We start from the raw sequence: 16758 nt of genomic DNA, 5'->3' as shown, positions 1-16758 counted from the left end.
TCAAGGTTCACCCAGCCCAGCTCCGTGAGGCTCTGCAGGGCCTGCTTCTCCACATCACCCCTTCCCCAGGATAGTCAGTCATCAAAGGGGATGCGAGTCTTGGGCAGAGCAGGGACCAGATGAACATACTGTGCGGGAGGAAGGGGCTAGGGCCCTGTGAGGCTGGCAGGGCCACAGAGCTCTAGCACAGAGTTCCCAAGGGCAGAGCCAGGCACAGAGCCCGCTGGCCCTGGAGACACTCCTCTCAGGATCAGCAGAGCAGAATGGCCCACCTCGAGCTCCCCTGCCCTCTCTTGTCTTCAGCATCCCAGTGGGCCTGGGAGTTGGGTGGCAGGAGAGAGCTGCTAATGCACGTCTGTTGCTGACATAGCCTAAGAAGTAGAAAAGCAACGTTTATTGGGCATCACCGGCCACCTGGCAGGTGCTTTCACTCATGTAGTCTTCAAAACCCTGAGACAGATTCTTGTCCCCACTTTACAAATGAGGAAACAGAGGTTCAGCAGGTGGTGGAGGCAGCATCTGCCTAGGTCCAACCCAAAGCCAATTTCAGTGCCCAAACTCCCTCCCCTGAGGAAGAAGGGGGCCCCAGACCCAGCTGGGATCAGTGCCAGATCTTGATGTCACCTCCCCAGGAGCAGGTGCCGAGGACGGAGGGCAGCACGGGGTGGTAGGTGGTGCCAACACAGGCCTGTGTGTGCCCCTGCAGCGTACATGCCCTGCTGGCTGTGCGGAAGCTGAACATCAGGACCCGGCCATCAGCACTGCCTGTCACCAGCAGGTCACCACACGGAGAACACTCACAGCCCACTGCATAGCCTTCGACCTGTAGAGACATGGGGGTGGTGAGTGGGCCACACCCAGTCCTCAAGGATACCTGTGCATCAGGATTATGACTCCACTCTACAGAGGAACACCTGAGGCCCAGCAGCCCTGAGGCCAAGCCAGTTCTTCTGAGAGGCTCTGGAATGGGCCACGTTCCAAGGAGGGTCCAGAGGAAGCCGGCTGGAGCAGCCTCAGTGATAAGTCACTGAGTTTCTGGCCCCTTCTGCCCAGCAAAGGAGGCCTTGGGTGGGAAGAGGCTGATGCAGAGATGGCCCCGTGCCCATTCTGGCTTGCTCCTGCCCTCTCCTCCACCACTGTCCTTATGAGCTCCCTAGTGCTTTCAGATTGGCCCAGGATCTGGGGTAGACAAAAGCCTAGGAAAGAGAAGGCAGAATCTACCCAGACAGAAGGTCGTGCCCTGGGCCCCAAGTCCATTCCTGGTGCTGCCTACCAGGAGGCTCTGTGTACCTTGTGTCCTTCATAGCGCCGCCGTCTACTCATCCGGTAAGGCCACACAGCAGAGAAGAGGGCCAGGTAGTTTCCATTGGTCTGTGCCAGGAACACAGGCTCTCTTGGGTGCAAGGCAAGGCTGGGGCAGGTATATCTCTCCTGAGAAACAGCAAGACCACAGGAAGGTCAGAGAAGGCTGCTCATGGGGTCTTCATCTCCAGCCTTCACTCTGCTCTTGAGGCCTGGTACCCTCCCGCCAGGCCTTGGCTTGAAGGTCTGAATGAGTTTCCTACTGCTGCTGTAATCTAGTGGCTTAAAACAACACAAAGTTATTATGCAGTTTTAGAGGTCAGAAATCTGATGGGACTCTCACTGGGCTAAAATCAGGATGTGTTCAGGGCTGTGTCCCTTCACCAGGCTGTGTGGGATCTCATTTCCTTGCCCTTCTCCAGCTCCTAGAAGATACCTGAAACCCTGTGGCAGGATTAAAAATGGCCCCCAAATATATCCACATCATAATTCTTGAGCCCTGGGACATTGCCTCATGTGGTCCTGCCCACCTCCCTACCTCCATGGTGAACCCCAGTCCCATAGCCCAGCCTTGCCCAACCCAGGGTCTCACATAGCCAAAAGGCCTAGGAAATGAGGAGGTAAATGGCCAAATGAATAGGTAAAGTGGGAATAAACTGTTCAAATCACAAGGGGGTGGGGTCCCCACAGAAAGAACTCTAAGAACTCCCCCCTCAGCTGGACCTGGCCTTTAACGTGTGAGACTTAAGTCAGAGTCTTGAAATGACCCCACTCAAGAGGACAAAGTGAGGAGCCCTCAGGACAATATGCATCAGAGGCACAGAGGCCATGGTGGCCAGATGATGCGCTCCCTGGCGTGAGCTGCTGGCACAGCACCTGTGGCAGGACATGCTTCATCAGCCTGGCTCCAGGTCTCTACGGGCTCCTGCAGACAGGTGCCCTCCATGGTCAGAGGTGCCCTCCGTGGTCAGGCGTGCCCCTGAGCCCTTCTCGGGGCCTTTCCTTCCCAGTGGGCAGCATTAGAAACCCCTGCAGGGAGGAGGCAGGCGATTTGCTCAGGCCACTTGGAACCGTCAAAACAAGGAGAAGGGGCCTGCACACATGACAGCACTTTAAACTCAGATTTGCCATCTCCAAAGGCGACAGTGGTAATGATGGGGTTGGTGCTGCTGGTGGTGGCTATAGTAGTGATGCGGTGGTGCTGGTGGTGGTGACGGGTGCTGGTGGGGACAGTTGTGATAACTGGCAGTGGTGGTCATGATTGTGATGATGGTGGTTGTAGTGGTGGTGACTGTGGTGCTGGTGGTGGTACTGTGGTGTGATGAAGGTAGTGATGATCAGGTGGTGGCTGTTGCAGTGATGATGGGAGCCAGGATGGTGCCGGTGCTGACGACTGGTGGTGACAGTAACAGTGATGGTGGAGATGATGATGGGGGGAGGACAAGGAGTGGTGGTGATGACACTGGTGCTGGTGGTGGGGACAGCGAATGTGGCGCTGATACTGGTAAAGACAGTGAAAACATAATGCAGCACTCCCTGTGCCTAGCACTGTGCTATGTGCTCTTTATGAGCATTCTCCCTTAATTCTCAAAACCACTTTCTGTTGTAAAGAATATCATCCTCAATTTTCTGTTTTGTTGTTGGTGTTGTTGTTGTTTGTTTGTTTTTGTTTTTGTTTTGTGACAGGGCCTTGTATGTTGCCCAGGCTGGTTTCCAACTCCTGGGCTCAAGTGATCCTCTTGCTACAGCCTCCTGAATAGCTGACACTATGGGAAAAAGCCATAGCATCTAACTCTCATTCTTAATTTTCTAACAGGAAAAGTAAAAATTAAAGAGGCTTAACTGGGCACGGTGGCACACACCTACAATCCCAGTGGCTCAGGAGGCAGAGGCAGGAGTATCGCGAATTCAAAGCCAACCTCAGCAAGAATGAGGAACAAAGTAGCTCAGTGAGACCCCATCTCTAAATAAAATACAAAAAAATTGGGCAGGAGATGTGGCTTAGTGGTCGAGTGCCCCTGAGTTCAATCCCCAGTTACGCCCCTCCAAAAAAGAGACTTAATAAGCTGGTGTAGAGGCCCTCTCAGCTTACTTGGGAAGCTAAGGCAGGAGGATGGCAAGTTCAAGGCCAGTCTCAGCAACTTAACAAGACCCTGCCTCAAAATGAAAAATAAAAAGGGCTAGGAGTGTAGCTCAGTGGTATAGCACCCCTGGGTTCAATCACCAGTATGGGGGCGGGGGGCTAAATAATGGTCCCATGGCCCACCTTGCAGGTGATGAATGCAGGACTTTAGCAAAGGTGTTCTACTTCAAGCCCCTGCTCCGAACTCTTCCATCGCACCACCTACCAAAGATGCTGAGCAAAAGAAGTCAAGACACCCCTTTCTGCTTGGCTGGTTGGGCTGGCAGTGGGAGGCTTAGGGCCTCTCAGGTCACAGGGCTATCTTCCCTTCATCTAGTGGGGCTGCCCCAACTGTGGTGGGTCCTGTGTAGGGATAGGAAAGCTGGAGCGCTGTTCTGGGGGCCTGCAGACAGTGCTGGCAGCTCGCTCTTGGGTCCCATCCTGAAGATTTCAGGCAGCTGAACCCTGTCCCACAGGAGGGGCCTGGGAACCCAGATAGACCAGGGATACAGGAATATGCCAGGGTTGAAACTGAGAACATTGCCAAATAGAGCTTCTCACGTGGAAAATCTGGTTGGAGATTTTGGCGGAGGTCCGGAAATCCCAGGCAATGATAGTACGGTCAGCAGAGTCCCGGGTAGAAGCGTCGGTGCTGCTCAGGAACTCAGAGCCTTCCTGGAGAAAGAGGATATCCAAGGTCTGCTGGATGGTTGCCTTGTAGCCTCTCACCACCTGTAGGAGAAGAAACTGGTCACACAGGGCAGGTGCCCACCCAGGCACCCAGGAGGCGGTGGGTTTACTGAAGCGGTTCTGGGCCACATTCGCTCTAGCAGAATGTGCTTGTGCAGAGGGGGAACCCCCGGCTTCCCAGCAGGCCAGTGCCTGCAGCTCCTGGGGCTATTCTGTGATGCCTCCCCCATGACAGCCTAGTTCCATGACCATGTTCCCCCCCCCCCCCGCTGCCTCGTGGGTGGGTCCAACGAAGCACCAGCCTCTCCAGCATACAGGCCCCTTGAGAACAGCAGGTGCCCCATGAAAATGCGCGCTGAAGAAGGGCCCAGGCCTTGCTCGAGGCCCCCAAGGGCGTGGTGATACTCATCAATATCGACGTCACATAATTCCCAGCTCACAAAGTCCCGAACCACTGTCCATGGAGGAGTGACAGTGATACAGACCCTAAGGCCAGAGTGGCAGACACACTCCAGCTCTGGAGGCACACCTCATCTTCTGACCGTGCCCCCTCTCTTCTTCAAGGTTGCTTTCCACACCCTCTGCTGCTCCAACTCCACCTGGGCTGGGCAGGGGAGAGGCCACCTGAGAACCAAGAGAAGCTCCATTCACAAACAAGGATGCCGTGACATCACTGCACCCTGACAGAAAAGGCCAGTGTGCCCAGGCCGCTGAGGTTCTAGCTCCCAGGGTGCCAACACACGGCTGCGGCACCAACACAGCTCAGTCCTGCCAGCTGTGGAATGAACTGTCTTCACAAATCAAGAAACTGAATCTGCAAAAATTTTTGACTGGTGTTTTCTGTTTTCCCTTTCAAGTGCACACCCTGAATTCCCATTAAATGCAGCCCTCCACAGACTTCATTTAGACAGGTGAGGGATACTAAGTTCAGAGAGGTAGAGCCTGGCTCAAGGTCACACAGCCAGAGTGGTGCAGATCCTTTCCCCATGCCTGGGGCCCCAATTCAGTTTCTTACTGGCCAGTTCCTGGGGTTAAATTCATGGGCAAGGGTAGTAACAAATGACTGCTCTTCTCTGAGTCTCTTCAGAAGTAGCCTTCAGCTAAGATGACTTCAAGGTGGGCCCGTGAAGCACAAAAAGTGGTCAAGGAGCAGAAAAGGTCACCCTGCAGACCCCTGGATGCAGGACAGGGAGACAGTGGAGTCCAATCTCACCTCAGCACCATCAGCTCTATGGGCCACCCCAGGCCCCGACAGCCCTGCAACAGCTATCCCTTCCCCTCTCTCTTCTCCCAAAGATGCCTGCAATAGCAGCCTAGGCAGCAGGGGCTGCTTGGCACTTGCTTCCTGTGTGTTCTCCACACACCAGGCTTCTACCAGACACACCTGAGCCTCACAGGGTGGGCTGGGATGCAGTGCCAAGCCCTGCCAGGGCCCCCAGGGCTGTGCTACTGCTGCCATGGTCTACCTGCCAGTCTGGGAGGACCTGAGAAAGGACCCTGCACATCCCAGCTCCCAAGAACAGCAGCACCCCAAGACAGTGTTACTGTCGACTCTGGTGAGAAGGGAGGCAAGGAAGCAAGGCTCTGACACGGTAGCTCTGGAAAGACCTCTTCACTGGCTCCAGGTCTAGCAGTGGAGTCCAGTCTCACCTCAGCACCACCAGCTCTATGGACCACCCCAGGCCCCGACAGCCCTGCACACCTCCCTTCCCCTCTCTCTTCTCCCAAAGCCTTCTTAATCGCTAAGCTTCACAGAAGGAAAAGGAAGTCTGGAGACAGTTGGGCACCAGACGCCAGGAGAGAAGCAAATCTGGCCAGCACATGTCCCTGGGTGTGGCCTGTGCACTGAGACATTTCTCCTCCATGGTGGCCACAGAACAGCCCCCAGAGTATCACCAGCCCATATAAAACTGCTGTGGCCAGGCACCACGGATGTTGGGCAACTCCCATCTCTGTGGCAGAACTATGAGCTTCCATGTGGCCCATCACCACAGCTCCCCACCAGCCTCAGTCCCTCAGGCTCTGCAGCGGGTGAACAGGAAGGAATGCAGGAGGCGTTGTGAAGGCCCCGAGGAGGCAAGGTGCCCAGGAGCTGTGGCTCCTGGCTCTGTCTGCAGCAGAACTGCCTGCGTGCCCTACCCACACACCAGCCACTCCCAAGGCAAACCTCTATGCATTCCCCCAGAATAGACAGAGATGGCCCAGCCCACTGGGTGTCATAAAACTGAATGGCCGGGAAACAAGCCGTGTTATGGGCGATCCCTGCCAATAACGCGGCTGTCAGTAGAAGGCTGGCCTTTGGAGCCATGGTCTAAGCAATCGTCTGGGAACATGATTGACTGCCTTCATGCTGCTCAGTCCCCGGGAAACAGCAGAGGGGCCATTTGTGTGTCTGGTTAGTGGATCTTATGGCAACCTTGATGAGATGGACAGCTGGTGCCTCCCATCCCAGGGGGAAGTCATTGCCCAGACCAGACTAGCTGCATCCAAAAGGGACTCCTCTGGCAACTGCAGGTCCTGGCAGACAAGCAGGTACAAAGCCTTGGGGACAGTGGAGGACAGACTGTGACACCTGCAGGGGTGACGAAAAACCCCTGAAGGCCCAGCACAAGGCTCAGCTGGGCCGCCCGCTAACGTGGGCAGCGCTGGGCTGCTGCTGAGTCTCAGGAAGACTCGCTGTGCCTCCGTGGCTTCTGGCCTCCAGTGCACAGGCCCAGGGCACAGGCGAGGCTCCTGCCTGGAGCCCACAGCGACCACCATGTGCACAGGGAGATCCCTTCCCTCTCCAGGCCCAGAATTGAGTCCTCAGAAAGAGGAGGGTTAGGGTGCGGGCCATTTCTCTCAGGACCTTGCCAGTGCTCTGCACCCAGGCCTGGGCATAGTGGGGCTGCGGGGGACCCTGCTCTGGGCACCTCAGGAGCCCGAGCTCCCTCCCCGCCAGCCTCGGCTCCCACTCACGCCACGACAAAAGCTTTGCTGCCCAGCCTCTGAGGTAGTCTTGGCAGGCCTCAGTCAAGTGTGCTAGATTAACTGCTGGGTAAATGCATGAGTGAAAAACAGTGACTTAAAAGACAGCAACCGGAGGGCCCAAGGCCCCCAGCTCTATCCTGCAGCCAGGCCGAGGCAACTCACACGGGGCCTCTGCTGCTGCTGGCTCCACCAGACCCCTGAAGGAGACCTCGGAGGTCATTCACAGGCCCCTCGGAATCAGAGCAGGCCAGGCCTTGCCCTGGCCCAGGGACATGGAGACCAAGAAAAGCTGCTCCAAGACCTGGGCAGAGGTGGGAGAAGGGCAGAGGGAGTGCACACACACAGTGCCACATCAACACGAGAGGCAGGGGGAGGGCCTCTCCAGATGAACAGGGACAGGGCGCCAACTGGGAGGGCCAAAGTGCTTAGGCAAGTGCCCCGGGAAGTCCGAGGCCTATTACTAGTTGTGTGACTTGGCAAGTAAGTTGCCTCTCTGTTCTTCAGTCTCCACACCTGTAAAGTAGGACAACAAGAGACCTCCATCTTAACAGCTGAACGTCTAGCTGAGCACCCAGCGCGCAGCAGATGCTCATGAGCCTCCTCTTCTGAGCCAGCCCCCCAGGATAGAGCTGAGTGTTCTTGGGCAAGTCCCTTCTCTCTACACTTCCATTCCTCTTCCCAGAAGATAAGCACTCTGGTCTCCTCCAACGCCAGGATGCAGGCAGTCCTCACTAAAACTGAGCTGGAGGGCAGCATAGGCCCCCTTCCAGGGTTTCCATTCACACAAGGAGCCAACACATAGTACACTGACTGTCAGGAGTGCCCTGCTGATACGTTTGAACAGAAATAAAAATTTACATGTTTAAAAAAAAAACATTAAAAATGGGAGAAAACATGAATGAATTTCTCCAGAACCTCAAACTTGGAAGAACTTTCCCAGCTGTGACTCCCAAAACCATAAGCAGTAAGGGAAAACTACACGAAAATAGAAAAAGAGAAAAAAACACTCTCGGCTGGCAGAAAAGAAGTGAATAAACAAAAGAAGTGAAGTAAGACAAATGGAAAGAATATTTACGACTTACAGTAGAGTCAAAGGTCACCATCAATAATTCAGAGACTGTATCTAAAAACAGATGAAAAGGACCAAGAGCTCTGTAGAAAATGGGCAGCAGAACAGCTCACAGAGGCTCCGACTCTCCAGAGACACCAGACGCCAAGCACTACCTACCTAACGGACAAGACCACAAAGTCTGCCAACACACTCCACAGGTGACTGGGGGCTGGGCACAGACGTGCTGCACCCACACACACAGGGTCTGCACCACTTCTACCAAAATGAAGTGGGCACAGCTACCCAGCAATGCTACACACCAGCAACCCCAGTCACACCATGTCATGGAAAGCAGCACGGCCTATGAAAATAAAGAAGTGGACACAGCCCAGCATCCATCAAGCAAGAAAGGCTGAGTACCCTGCAGGACGTTCAGGACATCCAGAATGCAGGCCTGTGGAGGAGAAGGAGTGCTCTGGCCTGCCCGGGCCCAGTGGAGAGGCGCCAGGCAGAGGGGCAGTGCAGCAGCAGAGGGCAGCGTGCTCCCTGGGCGTGCAGCTGCAGGAAGTGTCACTTGTGTCTATTGATCTACTCACTTACTGCAGGGCTGGGGCTGGAACCCAGGACCTCATGCAGGCCAGGCAAGCGCTTTACCACTGAGCCACACCCCAGCTGCTCACACTGGAAAAAGTGGAAAGATAAACCAAAAATGAAAATAAGTAAATAAAACTCTTTTCTCTAGAGAAGGGAAGACAAATGGTAGAGACAGGGTTATGGGTAAGACTTTTTATCATTCTCTCATAGGACATGGGTGGGTATACTGCCCCTTGTTTTGAAGATATGACTTGAGAACAAAGGTCACAGATTTTTTTTTTTTTTCTGTAAAGGGCCAGACCACACTACTTCAGGGAGCCACATACAGTCACTGCTGAATAGTGTGTGTCAGTGTTGGGGCTGGTTAGCATGTGAGAAACATTCTGCACTCAAGGGCCACGTAAAAACAGCTCACAGGCCAAACTGGACCCACAAGCTGCAGCTTGCCAACTCTTTCTCTAGACTCATGTACATATTTTATTAAATTATACAACAAAATTAACTTAAAAAGTAATCTATAAAATGTGAAAGCAAAATTAAGCAAATGAAATTAACCAAATATTGATTTGGTAGGTTAACCACACAAAGAGGATTTCTTTTAAGAGACTTTAGAGCACACTAATTTAATGAAAGAGCCTTAGTTGAATATACATTAATGGAAAACCAGTAATTTGATAATAGATCCTAATTAGATACCCACTGTGGACAAAAAGAACTATTAAAAAGTTTAAACTGCTGACATTCATTTATCATTAGTGCCAGTATATAACCCCAAAATTGTGTTAAGATAGACAGAAATAAAATCTTTCAGGCAAAAAGAAATGAAAATATTAAAAACAAAGCAAAAGAAAATTCTGGGATCCTAAATTTGAATTAAAAGAATCAGCATAAACAACAGTGCATTTTGTTTTAAAAACAAAAATATGTCCTAGCTCTGTCCACAGAAGGCCACAGAAACAATAAGCAACCTCAGCACTCAGATGGGCACGGTACATAGGGATACAGAAGAAATAGAAAAAAAAGCCTCAAATTGAACTTCCAGAGATGAAATGGGCAATGTTTGAGATGGAAATATGTTAGATAAAATTAACAGCAGATGAGACACTGCGAAACAAACAAGTGAACTGGAAGATACTGCGATTAAAACCCTTCAGCAAGTTCCAGAAGGAAAGAAAAAATACAGAACCTAAAAGTGAACAGAACCTACTGTTGACCTCACGTGGAGTAAGCCCACAATGGCCTCGTTCCTTCTCCCTCTCCCTTTCCTTTCCCTCCAAGTACTTCCCTCTTCCTCCAAGTATTAATTAACATTTATCCAAATTTGGTGAACATCATAAACTGTGAGAGTCAAAAGACTAGAAGATAGTTCAAAGAAAACCAAGTCCTGGCCCATCACAATCAAATTGCTGAAAAGCCCTTTTAAAAATACTGAACACACTCAGGAAAAAAAAAAAAAATGAAGAATTAAATGTAAGGCCAGAAGACAGTGGAACACTGAGAACAGTCAAAGAGAGGGTGTGGACCAGCACTGCACGGACAGTAAGAACGGCGTTAGGAAGAACCCTCTAGGAGCGGAGAAGACCTGAGTGCACCATGCAGCAGACCCGTTCCACCTAAAACCCACACTCAGGGAAGCTCTCCAGGTAGGAGGGAATACTGCCAGAGAACACCTGGGACTTCAGGGGTGAAGGAGAGTGACAACAAAGGCAAAGGACTGGGAAAACATTTTTAGAACTTTTCCTCTTTACTTAAGTTATCTGAAATATGTATGACTGTTGAAAATAAGTTATTATGTCATCTGGGCAGGAGACCTTTAATTTATGTAAATATAATCCATATCTAACTCTACAAAAAGGATAGAGGGTAAGAAGATCTATCTGATTAAAAAATTTTATGCTTTACTTGAAGAGGTAAAAATATTAGAATATGTAGAATTGTGAAAAATTAGGCACGCATATTAAAATCCTTACAGCAATCGCCTAAACATATACTGCAAAAAGCCAAAATGCTAATAGATAAAACTAATAAATTACTCAGTTTCATGTTATTGCAATGAAACACCTGACACTTTACTATCTGTAAAGAGAGGTTTGTTTTGTCTCATGGTTCTGAAGGTTCAGGTCCAAGACTGGGCAGTTCCACTGGACCGAGCCTCCTCCAACAGGGGCGGCACATGAGGGCAGGAGTGTGTCAGAGCGAGGGAACGCTCTCATTACAAGTCAGGGAGAAGGTCAGGGAGACTTGGGTCCCCTAGCCCCTCCCAAGGGTCCACCCAGGACCTAGGCTTACCATAGGCCCCACCTCTGAATGTCCACAGTATCTCCCAACAGTGGCACTCTGGGCACTAAGCATTTACATGTACATGTTTGGGGACATTCATCTACACCATGGTGTATGATAACAATAAAAAAGAATATTAAAATCATCCAAAGAAGACAGAAAAAAAAGGAAGAGGAATAAAAACAGGAGACGGAGTAAAAATAATAATAAAAAATGGTAAGCCCAGATTCAACCCTATCAGTAATTATGTTAACTATAAATTTTCTAAAACCACCAACAAAGACTCAAGTTGGATTTCAACTTTTAAAAAAAGACACAATAAACCCAGGTGCAGTAGTGTGTGCCTACAGCCCTAAATTCTGAAAGGCTGAGGAAGGAGGATGACTTGAACCCAGAAATCTGAAGCTACCTAGGCTTAAATACAATGAAATAAATTAGAGGTAAAAGGACAGAAAAAAAACCACAAGCAAGTGAAATCTAGAGAGGCTGACATTAACATCAGTCAAAGTAGACTTCAGAGCAGGTCACACTGCCAGGAATACAAGTTATTATGAAAAGATAAAAATGTTAACTTATCTAGAAGACAAAACAATCCCATATATGTATACACCTAACAACAGACTTTCAAAATACATGATCAAAAACTGACAGAACTGAAAATAGATATTAACACTCCTTTCCCTGTAACATATAATATCAGTAGTGGTCAGTGAGTTATTCATGTGAGAGGAAACTACATAAGCTCAGGGGAAAAACCCAGAAAGGAATACACAAAACAACTTCAAGGTGTCACACAGGGTTAGGAATTGTTCATGCTTCCCCAGTCAAGGGGGGGAAGACCTGTGATACACAGGACGTTAGTATACTGCTGTCAGCCATGGGGCCAAATTCCCTCTAGCATAGTGGCTGTTTGGATTCCACCAAATAAAACTTAAAATCCTCAACAAGAGCAAACTGTTTCCAAGCAATACAACTGGAACCATGAATAATATCTCAAGAACATGTAAAGGAAGAACCAAATCTTGAGCACCCACCAAGTAAAATTCACAATGTCTGACATCCAATCAAGAATGAGCAGACCTACAGAGATGCAGGGAAGGGCTACGGGTGGTGAAGGAACTCCATCAGCAGAGACCCAGGAGTAACCCAGGTGATAGAGTGAAGAGAAAACAACAATAGAATAGTTTCCGCTACGTGCTACCTACGACGTGGCCAAGAAGGCGAGGAAAGCGTGAGAATGTTAAAGATAGTCCACATGGAGATGTTTCTAAAAGACCCAAATGAAACACACAGCAATGAAATGAAGCAATGTCTGCTCAAGGCAGCAGATAAGCCACTGTACAAGAAATGGCCAGTACCCTTGAAGACCAGGGAAGAACCACCACCATGAGCTATGGAACAAATCCAAAAATCCTAACATGAATGTGACTGGAGAAGGGATGGGTGGAGGCTGACGGAAACAAAAAGAAATACCACTCAAAAAATGCCAAATTTGATTAGAACCATAAATGCACACATAAAAAGAACCCCCAAACCCTAAAACATACAGAAAAAAATACACCAAGGAATGTCACTTAGACTGCTTGAAATTAATGACAAAAAGAAAAAAGAAAAGAAAAATCTTAAAAGCAAACAAAGAAAAAGATACATTCAGAGAAACAAACACAAGAATGACAGCTGACTTCCCATGAGAAACCAGGCAAGGGAGGGACAGTAGAGCAACATGTGTCAAATACTGGGGGGAAATTCTTGACTCTTGACTATATCCTTTACCCATTGCAAATATGAAAGAAAGAGAGAAAGAAAAAAAGAAAGAAAGAAAGAAGGAAAGAAAGAAAGAGAGATATTTTTCAGACAAATAAAGCTTCGATAATTTTTAACTAACAGATAAAAACACATGGAATGTTAAAAGAAATCCTTAAGGCACAAAGAAAAACATAGCAGATCAGAATTTACACACACATTAAAAAGCAAATAAGAATAGTAAGAAAATACATAACAGTTTATCAAAAAAATTTTTAAACTATGAGCTAATTCTGGCAAAAATAATAATGTGCCATGGGGACTGTAGCACACATACAATGTAAAAAGCCCAACAACCACAGCATACAGACCCCAAGGGAAGAAATGGAAATCTGTGCACTGTTTTAAGAGTCTTCTGGAAGAGGAGACAGAATATGACTTGAAGGTAAACAACCACTAAAAACATCCACAAGTCATAGACAGTTAAAAAAAAAAAGATAAGATGAAATCACTAAAATACTAAGAAGGAAAGATAAAAGGAGAATAGACTGAACAGATTAATAAACACAACAATTTAAGATTTAAACACAACCACATCAATAACCACATTAAATTAAGTAGGATAAACACTTTAGTTCCAAGGAGACTGCTAGATATGAGAGCAAATTAGATCATAAGACCTAGCTCTATGATGCCTAAAATAAACCTACCTTAAATATAAAGACCCAAGTAGATTAAAAGGTGACCCATGCTAATAATAATCAAGGAATGCTTATGTTAATAATACACAAAATAGATTTCAGAGTAAAGAATATTACAAGGGATAAAGAAGGTCTTTTCACAATGATCAAAGAGTCAATTCAATTGTTCTGGAGACCATTACAATTCTAAATGTTTATGCAGCTAATTACAGGAAAACCAATCAACAAAGGAAATAGATCCACTCTTACAGTCAGAAATTTCAACCAGCTCTTCTTAGTTTCTGCTTCCATAACAAACCACTTTAGATGGGATGGTGATCAATAATACAAATTTATTTTGCACAGTTTAGAGATTGAGAAATTCAAGATCAAAGCACCAGTGCACTTGGTGTCCAGAGAGAGCCTGAGTCTTCCTGCTGCATCTTCACCGTGTGAGGTTAACTGTGTCCTCCCATGGAAAAGACGAAAGGGCAAAGGGGGCTAACTCTCTCCAGCCTTTTCTACAAGAAAAGGACATGAGGATGGGACATGAGTCCCACTCATAAGTCAGATCCTTCATGACCTAATCAGTTCCCAGAGCCCCCTCCTAATACATCTCCTTGGGGTTAAGCTCCAACATATGGACTTCAGGACACACGCTTTCAAACCACATTATAGCTGCTCTTACAGAGCAGACAGACATATAATGGTGACACCCATAATCTACACACTGTATGTTTGGATAATCCCAGTGACTCAGGAAGCTCAGGCAGGAGGACTGATAGTAGTTCAAAGCCAACTTCAGCAACTTAGTGAGGCTCTAAGCAACTTCACAAGACCTCATCTCAAAATAAAAAATAAAAAGGGCTGGGGACATGGTGCAGTAGTAAAACATCCTTGGGTTCAATCCCCAATACCAAAAAAAAACCCAAAAAAACAAAAAAAACAGAGGCTGGAGTTGTGGCTCAGTGATAGAGCCCTTGCCTGGCACGAATGAGGCACTGGGTTCCATTCTCAGCACCAAATACAAATAAATAAAATAAAGGTTCATCAAAAACTAATAAAAATATATTTTTTTAAAAACCCCACAGATTAGATAGATTAGAGGAAACTACACAAGCTCGGAAAGAACCCAGAAAGGAACACATAAAACAATTTCAAGATGTTACACAGGGCTAGGAATTGTTCATTTCCCCCAGTCAGAGGGGGGGAAACCATGTAATAGACAGGAAATTGAGTACAGTACTGACAGTGTACCCAAATCAGAATCAGAAAGGGTATAGAAAGACTTGAATATCACTATCAACCAACTTGATATGATTATTCACAGGTCATTGTACTCAACTGAAGCAGAAAACACAATGCACACAAAACATTTATCAAGAACATTGACAAAGTACCAATAATTTAAAAGGATCCAAACATACAGTGTATGTTCTGTGACCACAATGGAATTAAATTAGAAATAAATAACAAAGATATTTGAAAAATTCTCAAGTGTTTGGAATTAAACTAGCACACTTTAAAATAATCTATGGATCAAGGATAAATCAAAAGGAAATATTTTGAAATATTTCTATTTCAAAATAGAAAGTATTTTTAAATGAATGAAAATTAAAACATTATATTAACAGTTGTGCAAAACCCAGAGGGAAGTTAATAACACCGATTAGTAAAAGAATACAGTTAAGCTCAAAACAATGAGCTCAACTTTCACTTAAGTGAGAAAAAGAAAATAAAACTAAATTCCACATCTAAGAAGGAAGGAAATAAGACAGAAAAATCAATGCCCTTTTTCAAAATAGAAAAGAAACCGAGAAAAACTAATGAAACCAAAATCTGGTACTTTGAAAGTGTTGATAAATTTGTAATCCTTTAGATGGACTGATAGGTAAAACAGAAAAGACACAAGTCACCAACATCAGAAATGAGTGAAATGAAGTGACATCACTACAGATTATACAGACATAAAAGATAATATCATAAAAAATGTTATGCTAAAAAATTAGGTAACTGTAAAACAGATAAATTTCTTAAAAAGACAAAAATTACCAAAAGTCAACCAAAAATAAGAAAATGGAATAGTTCTATATTTGCTACACAAATTTTATTTAAAGTTTCAAACCTTCCCACAAAGAAAATTTCAGGCCAAGATGACCTCACTAGTCAATGTTAGCAAATATTAAGGAAGCAATAATGTCAATTTTACACAAACCGTTCCAGAAAATTGATGAGAAAGGAACATTTCCCAATTCATTCTATGAAGCCAGAATTACCCTGATACCAAACTCATAAGAAGAAAAGTTCAGATCAACAATCCTCATGCACATGGAGACAAACATTCATATACAATGGTAGATGATGGAATCCCAAATTATGAAAAAGGGTTACCACAACTCAGGAGGTAGAGGCAGGAGGGTTCAAGTTTGAGGTCAGCCTGGGCAACATAGTTAGACCTGACTCCAAAAAAAGGGAAGGAGGATCTCATGATCAATACAGTTCATCCCAGGATGTGAGGTTGTTCTAATGTTTGAAAATCAGTTGAAAAAATTCACAGTATCAAAAGAAAGAAAACCTGTATTATCTAAACAATAACATATTAGTGACAGAGATAAAAGGTTTAAATAAATAGAGAAGTATATTATGCTTAATATTGTCATGAGGGCTGGGGATGTGGCTCAAGCGGTAGCGCGCTCGCCTCGCATGCGTGCGGCCCGGGTTCGATCCTCAGCACCGCATACCAACAAAGATGTTGTGTCCCCCGAGAACTAAAAAATAAATATTAAAAATTCTCTCTCTCTCACTCTCTCTCCTCTCTCTCACTCTTTAAAAAAAAATATTGTCATGAGTTCAACTCTCCCAAATTACTCGACAAATGAGATATGATATCATTCAAAGTTCAACAAGTTTTTTTGTTCTAGAAATTTTCAAAGTGATTGTGAAAGTGAAATGTAAAAACAAACAAAAACCTGGTGTACTCAAAACAACTTTGAAAAAGAACAAAATTGGAAGATTTACACAGCTGATTTGAAAACTCATTATAAGATTACAATAATGAAAATGACAGCATAAAGACAGCCAAAGAAATCAAGGAACAGGAGAGAACAAAAATAGGCCTACACATATTCAGCCAATGGATTTCCATGGATATTGTTTTCAATAAATGTTGCAGGAATATTGAACAACCATAGTCAACAACATGTAGCTTCTCTATCCATACCTTATACCATATACAAAAATTAATACTAAATACTTCATATTTCAAGTATGTGCCATTTTAAAATATAAAAATAAAGGGTAAAATATGGCAAAAATAAGACAATATA

The 16758-nt window shown here is 46.3% G+C and overlaps 1 protein-coding gene across 8 annotated transcripts in view; it reads right to left on the bottom strand.

The window, feature by feature from the left end:
* Positions 1 to 372: 372 nt before the first annotated feature.
* Positions 373 to 16758, bottom strand: part of WDR25 (WD repeat domain 25) — a 142743-nt gene continuing 126357 nt past the window's right edge. For 5 of the 8 annotated variants that reach the window (XM_081292011.1, XM_081292006.1, XM_081292005.1 and 2 more), the window contains 3 exons: positions 3986 to 4156; positions 1291 to 1431; positions 373 to 823 (listed from right to left, as the gene is read on the bottom strand). In XM_081292011.1, coding sequence (XP_081148137.1) covers positions 602 to 823; positions 1291 to 1431; positions 3986 to 4156 — 534 coding nt within the window. In that variant the 3' untranslated portion in view covers positions 373 to 601. The other 3 variants (XM_081292009.1, XM_081292010.1, XM_081292012.1) reach the window with 3 other exon arrangements.

Source organism: Spermophilus citellus (genome assembly GCF_964194105.1).
Source record: "Spermophilus citellus genome assembly, chromosome: 4".
Classification (NCBI taxonomy): domain Eukaryota; kingdom Metazoa; phylum Chordata; class Mammalia; order Rodentia; family Sciuridae; genus Spermophilus; species Spermophilus citellus.
Note: the sequence above shows the minus strand (reverse complement) of the source record. Positions and strands in the feature narration are given on the sequence as shown.